General features: G+C 42.1%; 1 protein-coding gene across 2 annotated transcripts in view; it reads right to left on the bottom strand.

Annotated features, from left to right (window-relative positions):
* SDAD1 (SDA1 domain containing 1) overlaps window positions 1–14,305 on the bottom strand; it is a 28,314-nt gene continuing 14,009 nt past the window's right edge. For both annotated transcript variants that reach the window (XM_032838022.1, XM_032838102.1), the window contains 12 exons: window positions 13,965–14,068; window positions 11,690–11,747; window positions 10,555–10,613; window positions 9,720–9,796; window positions 9,460–9,557; window positions 9,279–9,355; window positions 8,218–8,344; window positions 6,231–6,325; window positions 5,903–6,093; window positions 5,712–5,796; window positions 4,734–4,895; window positions 1–165 (listed from right to left, as the gene is read on the bottom strand). In XM_032838022.1, coding sequence (XP_032693913.1) covers window positions 118–165; window positions 4,734–4,895; window positions 5,712–5,796; window positions 5,903–6,093; window positions 6,231–6,325; window positions 8,218–8,344; window positions 9,279–9,355; window positions 9,460–9,557; window positions 9,720–9,796; window positions 10,555–10,613; window positions 11,690–11,747; window positions 13,965–14,068 — 1,181 coding nt within the window. In that variant the 3' untranslated portion in view covers window positions 1–117. The remainder of the gene's footprint in view (window positions 166–4,733; window positions 4,896–5,711; window positions 5,797–5,902; window positions 6,094–6,230; window positions 6,326–8,217; window positions 8,345–9,278; window positions 9,356–9,459; window positions 9,558–9,719; window positions 9,797–10,554; window positions 10,614–11,689; window positions 11,748–13,964; window positions 14,069–14,305) is intronic.

Genomic DNA, 14,305 nt, shown 5'->3' with positions numbered 1-14,305 from the left:
TGTTTTTCACAATAAAGTACTTTAGGACTCTTTAATGTAAACAGACAACCTTGATTAATTTTCAAAATAATGATACAAATGTAGCATTCTTCTTGGGATGGAAAATTTGCTTGGAAGTTACTTCATTCTTTTTCTCTTTTTCAAAAGTGCATCTCGTAGTGCCAGCTGGAACATAAGAAAAATTATTTAAACGTGGGAGTCTTAGGTACCCCGTTATACTAATTTGCTTATACAGCAGTGTAGCAGAATGGAATCACGAAATCAACACATCATCCTGAGGTAAGTGTGTGTCTTAGGTGTGTGACGGACGCTATTCCACGAATTCCCAAGCACTGTTCTTTGATTCCTAGAAATTTTTTAAGACCCCTAGCTTTTGAATTTTAACAATATAGATACGTGGTTTTATTTGTTTACTTTGAAGAATTTTGGGGGGTGGAATTGGCCTGACTTTCTATCTAAATGTTCAAATTTTTTGGATTTTATGATTTTTAAGTTACTGATTCCTTGCCTTTATTCATATCCGGGTCTTGGTATGTCTTTGTAGACAGGCAGAATAGCTAAGGGTAGACACTTAAGGTAGAAAAATTAAGTTCATTTTAACCTAACTTGTATGGCTGAGGAGGCATTTCTCAGACTCATCCATGTCTTAATTTCTCATCTGTAAAATACAGAATCACAGTACCTACTCATATTGTTGGATACTGATTGAGTTAGTTAAAAAATGGAAAGCTTTAGAATAGTCAAGGCACAGGGTAAGAACTGTATGTTAGAGAATGATTTTATAACCCAAGGTTACATAGGTTTAATTCTGCTCATTAAACTTTGTAATAAACATCTCAGTTCCCTTCCCCCTTCAACCGCCACCATTTGAACACAAGGAACCTGTATAGTCTCCTTCCTCTTCCTTTACCTTTCTTAAGGCCGCACTGCAAGATACTCCTCTCTCTGCCATAAGCTTTACCTTCCTTTTCTAGTCTCGCCTTTTTACGTATTCTTCTTTTTAAAATTAAGATTATTTATTTATTTATTTAACAGAGAGAGAAAGAGAAAGAGAGAGAGCGCACACACACACACAAGCAGGGGGAAGGGCAGGCAGAGGGAGAGGGAGAAGCAGGCTGCCCCAGGAGCAGGGAGCCCAATGCTAGGCTCAATCCCAGGACCCTGGGATCATGACCTGAGCCAAAGGCAGACACTTAACTGACTGAGCCACCTAGATGCCCCACCTTTTCACATATTCTGTGAGTATACTCCAAAAATGTATAACAAGACCTCATGCCGGGCGTCTGGGTGGCTCAGTGGGTTAAAGCCTCTGCTTTCGGCTCAGGTCATAACCCCAGGGTCCTGGGATCAAACCCCACATCAGGCTCACCACCTGGCGGGGAGCCTGCTTCCCCCCCTCTCTCTGCCTGCCTCTCTGCCTACTTGTGATCTCTGTCTGCCAAATAAATAAATAAATAAATCTTTAAAAAAAAAAAAAAAAAAGACCTCATGTACACTTGTCAAGCCACGGAAGACCCCTTTATTTAAGACAACAAAATATCATGGAGGAGTAGAAGGGGTATGAAATGTGATTTTTCCAGAGGGTGCTTCGGGTGTGTGAAATAATAGAAAACATACACTGGTCTCTAGCCCTGGTTCCTGGCACAGAGCTCCTAAAACTGGTAATTTCCTAAGTGATAAGGGCATCTCCTGTTAATATTTGTCTTTGACCCTGTCCCTGACACAAGGCTCCCCAAACCCTTGTAAATTCCACGTGATAAGAGCACTAGGAGCATCTTTTGTACTGGGGCAACCAGATGGGTTCCTGGAAATGGGCTGGTCTAAGAAAGACCTTTGAATTTTTGGCACCCTCCACCCTGAACACACATGATTTCCAGAGAGGGGAAAGAGGCTGGAAATGGAATTAATAAATGATTATGCCTATGTGATGAAGCCTTCAAAAAATCCCTCTAGGGGTGTCTGGGTGGCTCGGTTGTTAAGCGTCTGCCTTCGGCTTGGGTCATGATCCCAGCGTCCTGGGATGGGGCCCCACATCAGGCTCTCTGTGCAGCAGGAAACCTGTTTCTCCCTGTCCCACTCCCCCTGCTTGTGTTCCCTCTCTTGCTGTGTCTGTCTCTGTGTCAAATAAATTAAAAAAAAAAAAAATCCCTTTAGTGTGAGGCTCTGAGAGCTTCTAGGTTAGTGAACACATCTGCACCGGGAGGGTGATGTATCCCACGTCTGTCCACAGGGACAGAAGGTTCTGCATTCAAGACCCTCCCAGACCTCGCCATATGTTTCTCTTCACCTGGCTGTTCATCTGTACCCTTTAATAAACTGGTAAACTTAAGTAACCATTGCCCTGAGTCCCGTAAGCCCCTGTAGCAAATTAATCAAACCGAAAGAGTGGGTAACTGGTCAGAAACACAGGTTATCACCTGGGCTTGCGACTGCTTTCTGGGGGGGTGGGGTGTGTGTGTGTGTGTGTGTGTGTATGTGTGTGTGTATGTTTTCGGGGAGGGGAGCTGGGGAAGGTGGCAGGTGCAGTCTCATGACACTGAGCTTGTGGGATCAATGAATCTGTGGGATCTGACACTACCTCCAGGAAAACGATGTCAGCACTGAATTGTAGGACACCTTGCCAGTATTATAGAAAATTGCTCGCATAGGGACAAAACATTCACACGCTGGGTGACCATAAATGTCAGACGTGTAATGTGTGAGGAGCAAAAGATATACACAAAAGGTAGACTGAAATGGGTTCTTCTATTTTAGATCACGCGTCCGTTTGGGGGATACTCTGAAGTTGCATGGCCGATCCAGTAGCCACCAGTTACACGCGGCAATTAGACACTGGAAAAATGGTTAGTCCAAGCTGAGATGTGCCACAAGGGTAAAACACACTGGCTTTCAGTTACTTCAAAAACAAGAAGGTACAGTATCTAAAAACTTTTATACTGATCACATATTGAAATGATACTATTTTGGATATACTGGGTTAAATAAGATATTACTAAAATTAATTTTACCTCTTTCTTTTTATTTATTTTAAAATTATTCATGCAATTTGTATAGAATTTCTATTGGGAAGGGCTGGTCTAGAGTGAAGAAGAGAGTAAGAGAAAATCAGGAACCCAGAGTCAAATTTTGTAATGAAGAGACCTTGAAGAAAATATGGGGGAAGGATCCATAAACAGAAATTCTACTCTTAAGGTTCTAAATGACAAAGAGACTGGAGAACAAAGGAAAGACATTCTTGAACCAACAAGTCCGATGTCCCATGAACTCTTACTTTTAAATAAAAAATCCTTTCACCTCATGACTCAAGAGGTGCTGGCCAGGAACGAAGCTAGGCTTCCGTATCATGCCAGAAAAAATCTTGCTGAAACAACAGAGAAGCAGGGAGTCGGGGAACACCCTCGGTCACAAAAACTTCGTAATAAAGGAAGCAACAAACCATGCTAAAACTGGGTGGTTACTGTTCTTCAACCCTACCATCCTACAAAGGTCTGCTGCAGGACAAGTTAACACACTGAATCAATTCAACGATGAACTTAAATTGAATTGGCAAAGTCCAGATATTTATTTATTAAGATTTGTTTACTTAGAGGGAGGGAGAGTGAAGGCAGGAGGAAGGGGCAGAGAGAAGAGAATTCAGGCAGACTTCCTGCTGAGCGCGTGAGCTCAATCTCATGACCTTGAGATGCAGAGTCAGAGGACTAACTGACTGAGCCCCCCCCCCCGGCACCCCACAACTCAGGTATTTAAAATCCGGAAGGGTACCTTTCTTTACATCTCAATTTTAACAACCTCTCTTCAAAATGCTGTCACTGTATTATTTACATGATGTTTAGAACCAGAATAGTTTAGAACCAGAAAAATGAAGTAAGCAGATAGATTTTATTTTTTAAGTATTTTATTTATTTGACAGATAGAGCCCAAGCAGGAGGAGCAGCAGAAGGAGAGGGACAAGCAGGCTCCCCACTGACACAGGGCTTGATCCTAGGATACTGGGATCATGACCTGGGCCAAAGGCAGACACTTAACCGGCTGAGCCACCCAGGAGCCTCAGGTAGATTTTAAATGGCACCTTAATTTAGTTAATACTCCCTTGGTGCCCCCACAGATGGAACACTGCCCTTGAAATCAGGCCATTAACTTTCTGGCCTGGCAGGCTCATCCTTGGCTAGCAATCTAGGAACACTGGTTTGCTCTTGACTTGGTTTCCTGGCGATCCTTCAGAATACATTTAGAATGCTCTGGTACATTCCCCGTGGAGAAAGGTAAGAAAACATGAATCCGTTTTATTATTATAATGAATTACTAAATAAGCCAGCCAGCTGGGCAGCACAGGACTACACAGCAAAGCCTGTACATGGATAAAATGAAATCCCTAAAACCTGTAAACATAAAAGCTTTGCAAAAGGGCACATAAGGAAGGATCGTACTGTATTTCACAGATGCAGTGTCGAGACTGTTAGCATAGGGCTGACCTTACAGACCGTCTAGCCTCCACTCCTTTGATTAGAGAGGAAGAAAATGGACTCCCCTTTGGTCACACAGGTGAACTCAACCCAGTCAGGTGTAGGTTTTACATGTCCTGACCACTTTCCCCTGTCCATGCTCTCCAATAATGCTCCCCATTAATCCTAAGACACACATAACACAGGGTCCTAAAGGCACAACTGCCTCAAGAGTAAAGAAGTCTTAAAACGAAAACAGAGCTCTAACCAATCAAGCTTCACTGAACTCACCTGCTTTTCTCGGAAGGAACGCTTGTTTTTTGACCGGACGTTATGGCTGTATCGCATCATCATAAAGTTCTTCTGTTTCTTCTTCTCTTTATTTGTGGAACTGGAAAATGGGTTCATTTTGGTTTTCTTCCTCACAAATTCTTTTCGGTCTGTCTTTCCGGCCTATTAGCACACACCAAAGAACATTTCAAGGGTTACCTCCCCCACAGATGCATCTCCGCTATGCCAGGCACTCTACTGGATGCCAAGGACAAAAGGAGGATGGAACTCAGTCCTTGTTCCCCAGTAACTCGCTTGAGGGGAGAAATGACCATGGTACATTGAAATGGGGCAAGGGAGCTCAGTGGAAGAAAAGGGCATAATTCAGCCAGTCAGATCAGAGGAGCTTCCTTGAAAGGAATGAGTGTTTTTGGCTGGATGAAGGCATGCACGGTGGGAATAAAGTGGGGGAGGGTAGAGACTTTCAGGAAGTACAGACAGAAAATGAGAAGGTGGAGAAGGAAGAACATGGATTTTTAAACTCCTCTGAACAGGTTCCAGTACCAATGGAATGCAGAGGGTGATGTGGAACCAGTATGGGATGGTGCGCAAAACAAATAAGGTGTAGACACCGGAGCTGGCAAGACAGGAGGCTGGAGATGTGCAACCAGATACGGCCACAGCACCTGCCAGAGGCTTTTCTTTAATGACTATAAACATCCCCCTGCTTTCCTAATAGCTTGGATAAATGCACTGAGCAGCCCAGATACCAGCACAGGTGCAGGCCCTTTCTGTGTTCTACATCTGGTTTTGGATTGTGGTTTCCTGGCTATTTGTTAAAACTCATCTAACAGAACTAACGCCTGTGCATTTTCTTCTACGCTATTTATACCTTTATTTAGAACATCAGAATAAAATACTGCTCTTCATTTTAGTTCATTTTTCACCTTATTTGCTTTTTGTTTGAAGAACCAGGGACTGAAATGGTACTTCACTTACCATGGCCGTTGCTAGCCGTGTCTCCTTGTCGGACTTCGGTTTCTTATGAAGGCGTTCAATGTCCCGAAGAGAAAGCAGCTCGCCCCTGCGGTGAAGGACAAGTATCGTCTGAAACCAGGGTGGAGGCCCTTCTCCCCGTACGCTCCACCACAGGAGCGGGCGGGAGCAGCCCCGGGGATGGGTCGTTTTACCTGGACTCCTCATCACTATCAATTTCAATGTATTTCCTCTTCTGGGCTTTCCCTGGGGCAGCATCGAGTTCCTTCCTCATTTGGGCCATGCGGATTTTCTGGAAGTCTTCCTGAGTTAACACGCGGCTCGTGCTAACGGCTGCAGCTTTGGCTTTCCGCTCCTCCACGGGCATGCCGTTGAGTTTCTGCGACTTGAAGCACACGAGAGAGGTTTAAAGAGCTACTAGTTTAAGTGAGAGCTAAGTCCTCCCCATGTCCCTGCCCAGCACGAATTAGGTCTTAAGAAACATCGGAGTGAGGCCCTATACGAGGACATTCCAGGACTTACTATTTCTTGCTGTTCTTCGTCAGAAGAGTGGAGCACATCAACCCACTCGCCGTCGGCATCTGCCTCCTCACTGAGACTGGTACTTTCCCATCCGTCTGTGTGACACACAAGACATTGTTAGCGCTGTCACTTTATGTTGTACTCACGGTAAGTCTAAATAAATTCAGCAAAAGTAAGGTAAAAGTCAATGGAGCTCTACTGACCAAGAATTGGACCATGTTTATTGTTAAATAAACCACATCAATTTAACTAATTTATAGAACGGGAAATAAGCACTGACCATGTGTCTACCATATGCTAAAACCTTATAATCACTTTTTTTTTTTTTTAAACTCTCATGACTCAAAAGAAGAGGAAGAGGCCCTGTAAGTTAAGATACCTACCCCAAGCCACATTGCTAGAAAATGTGGCCGTGCGGTGAAATCATAAAAATCATGTCTGAATCTAGAGCCAATGTTCTTTCCACCAAAACAGCAACCGGACATTTCTCTTGGCCACACAGCGAGGGTCTGACAACTTGTCTAAGCGCATTTATACATGTTTTTAGAAACTCGTTAGAAACAGTCATTCAGAGAACAGAAGAGGAAGATTCTGGATGTGGAAGGACCTTGTAGATACCTCAGTGAGGAGGAATTAGTTCTTACTGGGGTCACGGCACAGTAAGCTTTCGAAATCACAGATACTTGCAATTTTTCAGTTGTTCCCCACAAGAAAGTGGTTCATCTTTCTGGTATGGCATATACACAACCACCTCTGCGGAGGCCTCAGCTCTAGCGCTAGTCTGGTCACTTGCTACGTTCCACCCTGTACCCTACACTATAATGGTTTCTTTTTTCTTTCTTTCTTTTTTTTTTTAGAAGATTTTATTTATTTATTTGACAGAGAGAGAGATCACAAGGAGGCAGAGAGGCAGGCAGGGGGAGAGGGGGAAGCAGGCTCCCCGCTGAGCAGAGAGCCAGATGCGGGGCTCGATCCCAGGACCCTGAGATCATGACCTGAGCCGAAGGCAGAGGCTTAACCCACTGAGCCACCCAGGCGCCCCCACTGTAACAGTTTCTTATATCCTTCAGGGCTTTGCTCAGTTTGCCTGGAAAATCTCCACTATTCTACCATTCCATGCTTATTAGGCAAGATATAGCTCATGGGTCAGCATCTTTGAGGTTTTTTTTTTTAAGATGTATTTATTTGAGATAGCACGCAGGCCACCCGAGCAGGTGTAGAGGCAGAGAGGGATTCAAGGAGACTCTCTGCTGACTGGGAAGCCTGACACGGCTCAATGCCAGGACCCTGAGATCACGACCTTAGCTAAAACCAAGAGTCAGATGCTTAACTCACTGAGACACCCAGATGCCCCTCTCTGAGACCTTTTTTGAACTTCTGAGGTAGACCTGACTTCTCTCTTGCCCGTAGGCCCCATTTCAATCATAAATCCTGGTAACACTTGATTGCTAAGAAAGGTCTTCAAGAATAGGACACCATTCATCTTTACACTGACAGTGGCTCGCTCACAGGTAATGCTTTACAAAGTTTTGCTGATATAATTAATGAATTAATATGAAGAAGACAGGACTCTAGTAATCAAGGAATAAAGGCTAATCCTGGAAATCAGAACGGAGTCTTCTCAAGCATTCAATAACGTTCAACAAGTGTTCTCCTTCAACAAGGGGACTGCTTGTTGGGGGACTGCTCAGGACTAATCCTCATCATTTTTTCTAGGCAACAAAAAAACTATTATTTTTCCCGAATGCCCTGCATGCTCTATATAAGGGGCAGCCGTCCTGAGGACGTGACCTCTACACTACAGTGCAAGTTCCCTAAGAGCAGGAACCATGCTCATTTTGATCCCCAGTGCCTGTTAACAGTGCTTGGCACACAGTCCCTGCTCAATAAGTATCTGTTCAATGAATGTTCAGTCAGCATAAAGATTTCAAGGTCAATACAGTATAGGAGTGATTTTATCTCCAATAATGGTGAAATGAAAACGAACCTTCATCGTTTTCAGCATCCTCTTCTTTTTCAACTTCTAGAACTTCTGCTCCTGGAATGTAATCTTTAGCATCCAATTCTCCATATTCTTGCACTCTTGCTTCTAGGGAGGCCTCTGTAGGCTTCCCCTAAAGGAAAGAACATTGATTTGAAGATTTATTTATTTGAGAGACAGAGTGCGCACGTGTGCTCGAGCTCGTGGGGGTAGAGGCAGAGGGAGACAAGGTCAGGCAGATTCCCTGAGGAGCACGGAGCCCAAGCATGAGCATCAAGAGTCGGATGCTTAACCGACTGAGCCCTCAGTCACCTCCTCCACCCCCTAAATTAAGGGTTTGTTTGTTTTTTAAATAAGGTTTTTAATAAGGGTCTTAGACAGCATTATTCATGAAAAGGATTCTTAAGGCACCTGGGTAGCTCCGTCAGTGAGGCATACACTCTTGATCCCAGCTCAGATATAAAACTTAGGGTCGGGAGTTTAAGCCTCCAAAAGAAAGGACTCTCTAAGATGATGAATGTAGAACGGAGAATCATGAACAATGGAAGTAATCAAACGACAGAATAGTCGACTTATGCCTTGGGGCAAAGTAAATCCCTCAGCCAGGACTCTGCCTCCTACTTCCTTGCTCTCCTCTGATATGATCCGGAAACTGGCAGTGAGTAGAGAACAACTACTCCAATTCTCAAGTCTTGAGATCGCCAGCTCTCTTTCTGTTCCACACACACATTTCTCTTCCTTCCCGCTTCCCAAGAGGTCCTACCTGGCTGGGGAACAGCCTGTTCAATACTGGCATCAGTGACTGACTGATCTCTGGAATTCTCATCTGTTAATGATGTCACAAGCTTTCAAGAGGACAGCCTGATGGGTCTGTAAGACTCAGCATTAAAGAGAGTGTGCCGACCACAGAACAGTTAAAGCGACGAGATTTAATTCAATTGTGTTCTGAGAATAAAATTACCAGTACTCATAGTGGAAGCTTCAAAAACACTGAAACTCAACTGTAGGAAGCTAGTCTCACCTTCTGAGACTGTAACCTTTGATCAACATATGCATGTCTCACTCACCCGGAATTTCTTCTGCAACATCTTGGGATTCAGTGTTCGGAAGAGCTGAATCAAAGTTCTAGCAGACATCATCACATCTGTAAAATAACACCTTTAATTAGGAACTCCAGAGCAAAGAGTCTATCGATAAAAAAGAGTCACTTGATATTCTTTGATCTACGGAGAAAAACAGGCATCTTACTCTTATCTCTGTGTGTTTTATACTGAGCCAGGTCTTGGAGAAGTTCTTCAGTCATGGCTAGAGGACATCGAGCTGTTATCTCTTTTATAGCATTGATTCTAGAAAAGGAAAATGAATTTAAAAAGCCCAAACATCAATCTCAGATGGTTTAATCTAAGGTTTCCTAAAAAGACTAAATCAAAAGGTATATAAATTGGGGACTTCAAGGGTCAGCAGTCCATTAAAAACATATCCTCTGCCTCCAGGTACATTCTACATACCCTACTGTCATGACCTCCCCAGAGTTCTTGTCGGTGACAAAATTGTTGGCCACAGTCATGAGCACTGACTGAATGATCTGAATTGGGAATAAAAGAAAAGAGGTGAGTGCTGATAAAATGCCTCTATCTACTCAAACCTGTGAGGACGAAGGGACAATAGACCGTTCACGTAAAACTCTTCCATCCTCAGTGTGGGAGTTGGAAGGACTCAAGACTGAGAAAGACAGATAAAAATACTTTGGGTAGCAGTCTTCCTGGCTATCCTTAGATTAAATTCTGCTCTCTTTTAGTATTATTTTTCAAGTTGGATTTAAACAATTGCTTTGACTCAGGACAACCCAATGATTTTGCTTTATTTTATTCTATTTTATTTATTTTTAAGTAGGCCCTACACCCAGGATGGAGCCCAAAACAGGGTTTGAACTCATGACCCTGAGATCAAGACCTGAGCCTCCTGAGATCAAGAGTTGGATGTTTAACCAACTGAGCCACCTAATGCTATTTTAATCAAAGAAAGGAATTATCAGCGTTGAAAAATAATTACTATAATTAAGTTTACTGGTACTCTTTTTAAATTTACTGATATTCTTGACTTCTCTGACAAAAGATTTAGCAATTAAAGTCAGAATTCTCAACAACTTTTCTAAAATGAACTTTACTTTTCTATAGAAAAAATTTTTTTTTCAGTTTCTATAACTAAACTTGTATGTCCATCTCTTTAAGAGTTAGTGTCTCTTCTCATTTTGAAGAAAAACCGGCCCTGCAGGAAAAGCCACCATGATATAGTTTGTAGTGGCACTGCTAGGAGACAGAAGTAAGGGGTAAGAGTTCTCACCTCGGGGGGTACTAAGTGATGAGATGCTTGGGCAGCATACAGAAGGATCTTTGTTACTTCTAAAAATGTAAGAGAGCAGAAAGATCACAGTCGGTTTACTGCTCTGCCTCTCAGGACTACTATTAAACACGGCAAGCACGTTCTCACCTTAGACGTTACTGCTGCTTAACTCCACCCGAAATCCCCAGAGCCCTGCATGGCTCACATCTCACTTCCCTCAGGTCCCTGCTCAGTCACTGCCTTTTCAAAATGCCTTTCCTGATATATTCTAACCTAGAACCTGCCCCAGCACTCTGCATTGTCTTTATTCTTCCCTTTCCCTCAAAATACTTATCTTCACGTAGACATTTTATACACGGCACTCTCCGGACCTCCCTCCAGACTCTACAAAGGTGAGGACATCCTTTATGTTCTCTGTGGAATTCTTAGCGACTAACTCAGTGTCCAGCCTAGAAATCACTAAATAAATAACTAAAAACATAAATATATATGCATGCTCTCCCTTCAAAGGGGAAGCGTATATTAGGAACAAGACCTCCGGCCAAAGGAAGAAGTGAGGTGAATCCCAATTTGCCATTTATTTGCCGAGGGACCCTGGTCTTTTTATTTCTACACCTCACAGGACTGAAGCGAGGATCTGATGAGATGATTATGTAAAGCACTTAGCACAGCACCTGGCTCATGTTAGAAGTTCAATAAATGCTGGCTTCCTTTCTATCTTGGTTCAAGGTCAAAGGCAAAAGCGACCATCTCTTCTTTCCTGCCCTTATGTTGTTTTTAACTGAGAATACATGTGAGGACAATGATAACGTAACATAAAATTCTGATATCTATTACAGTTACAGTAGGCCAGATTTCTTGTTTAGAACTTTCTACCTGTTTAAAATATTACAAAAAGACTTGCTTCGAGAATCCAGTCTTTTGTCTTCTAAAAATAACTGTTTCTTAAAGTTGATAGGCAGAATAATTAACAATGACAGACTGGGGTAAAGAAAACAAAAGGGTTTCCCTCCCCTTTTCTTAAACAGAACACACTTTACTCTTCACTCTTGCCTTTAATAATTCCAAAACAAAAGGCATGGGTAGTTATTCCAACCCAAGGTCAGCAAAGGAACGTGGCAAGTGGGAAGCTTACCTCTTTGATGGGGCTGCAGAAATCTTTGCAGAAAGGGGTAGAAATTGAAGAGAAAAAGCTGTGGAAAGAAGCATAATCTTTAATACTTATGTAACTGATGCTCTAGAGTTTTATTTTTCCCTAACGCCATTTTCTCACCACGCTCAACTAACTAGGGATCATTTTTTATTTTTGTTTTTTCTCAACAAGTATTCATGATTCAATGTACTGTGTTACCCAAGGAAAGGGAGGGCATGCTGCTGCCATCCTCATTATGTCAAAGAAGAAGTACATGCACAATAAACTAGGAGGAAAAAAGGCAACCAAAATGTAACATTCTTCTACTTTTAAAATCGGTGTGGCTGCAGAACTAACTTTTTTAAGTCTTCAAAGATAAAGAGGATTATAGGAAGGAACAGCAATGATATTAAGGCTCCAAAGCAAGGGATGAAATAGTTAACTCGAGCCTGAATAGTACCTGGTATAATTTAATCACCCAAACTCCCATGGTTCTCATTTTATTACTGGATACCAGTCCAATCACACTGCAGGAAGCTCACTATTTAGCTCAACACTATTCTGAGCTCTGTATTTTACAGAGAAGACACTAGCTGTCTGGAGTCTACCTAAATAAAGGTGACAGAGTCTAGTTACTAAAGCAACTGTAGTTTAAAAACGGTAGTTGACATACAGTATCCTATTAGTTTCAGGAGCCCAGCATTGTGATTTGACATTACCATACATTATAAAATGTTCACCAAAGCAGCTGTAATCTTTAACTACAAGGAGAGAAACTTTGCACATGGACTTGTCTTACGCAAAGTTCACCGTGTCAGAATAAATTAGTTTTTTTCTATGTAGCCCCAAAGCAAAACCAGGACCAGACCAGTAATAAGGAAGATGTAGATTCAGTATAAAGATGGATGTTCAACTGTAGTCAGTTGTGAAACTCTAGTATCACTTCTATCAAACCATGCTTAAATTACACATCACTTCTGCTTTCCTATGAAGCTCAAATTAAGGCCTGACATGAAATTTCTGCACAAATATAACATAAATTCATCTGGTAATCCTGCTGTAGGACTAGAGCCTATGGAGAAAAGGCATTTTATTCATTAAGATGTTAAGTTTTTCTTAGAAAAAGGGAACAAGTGCTTTCACTCACATGTACTTTAAATTTTAACTGAATACATGTTGACACTGCTAGATTTTCAATAAATAAGGCTGTTTTACTTTTCTTTTTTGAATAAACTTTTTGAAGGGGGTGCCTGGCTGGCTCAGTTGCAAGAGTATGCAACTCCTGATCTCAGGGTCACGAGTTCAAGCCCCATGTTGGGTATGATTCCATAAAAATAAATACATACAGGGGCGCCTGGGTGGCTCAGTGGGTTAAAGCCTCTGCCTTTGGCTCAGGTCATGATCCCAGGATCCTGGGATCGAGCCCCGCATCGGGCTCTCTGCTAAGCGGGGAGCCTGCTTCCTCCTCTCTCTCTTTCTCTGCCTGCCTCTCTGCCTACCTGTGATCTCTATCTGTCAAATAAATAAATAAAAATCTAAAAAAAAAAAAATACATACATACATACATAAATTTAAAGAGCTTTAAAAAATAAACTTTTTTTTTTTTAAACTTTCTGAAGAAGGGAACACATTCAATGATGTACACAGCAGCAAATCTCAAGAGTGAAATGATCAGGAACAACCTCAATGCCATTTCTTCACGGCCTAACTTTCTAGAAATCTCATTTTCTACAAAAGCAGTTGGGTCTGTGAGTATGTGTGAAGTTTCCGTATGTATGCACTATACAGATATACGTATATATGTATACAAAATACCACCAAGGAGCTCCTACAATTTAATTCAACATGAAATAAATGACCAGAGAATTCAGGCTTGCGAACACTGAAAATCTCCCACCAGAGTGGTCTGGAAGTCAGTAAAGCTATAAAGGGATAAAGAAACTGCAGAATGGAGTAATAGTTGATAAAAATACATGGGTTATGATGGCTCAGAAAAACGTACATGTCAATCAAATAAAGTAGAAAATCAGAACACAAAATAGTCTGTCCATAAAAATATGTGTAGAATTTAAGATCCATATTTACTGATAAGAAAACAAAGTGATAAAAATTGCTATTTTCAGAGTGGAAGATTTTACTCTTCTCTAAATTGTATGGGTTTCAATGGTTTTGAGGGATAAAATTAAGCTGCTCTTCTACCTTAGTGGCTTTCCTTTCACCAGGAATAATTCTATTTCTAATATTCTCACCAAAATGAGAAACATAATGTAATTCCAACCTCGTGAATTCCCACCAATCTGGAGATGAGGTTCATGAGCATCATTTTCACCTCAAACCTCTCCGTAGAGCTCTCTAGCTGCTTTAGCAGTTTTTCTGCAAAATCTGGAAAGCAGGAGATCAGAGAAGTACACTGTGAGTCCACGGTCTGTACAGCATTATCTGACAGGTGTAGAGAGAGGCAGTCGTTAGATCAGTGACTGTGGTAGTGAGTGTGTAAGTGAGTGTGGCAGATCAGTGACTGTGCCTGAAATCACTCTGCTGAACCAGGACGGTTACGAATAGCAGCAACACAGAAGGTGAAAAGATTCACACGCAGGGGAATGGACTTTCACTGGTGCC

Source organism: Lontra canadensis, unplaced genomic scaffold, assembly GCF_010015895.1.
Source record: "Lontra canadensis isolate GAN:19392208 unplaced genomic scaffold, GSC_riverotter_1.0 scaffold1, whole genome shotgun sequence".
Classification (NCBI taxonomy): Eukaryota; Metazoa; Chordata; class Mammalia; order Carnivora; family Mustelidae; genus Lontra; species Lontra canadensis.
This window is presented reverse-complemented; position numbering and strand designations above follow the sequence as displayed.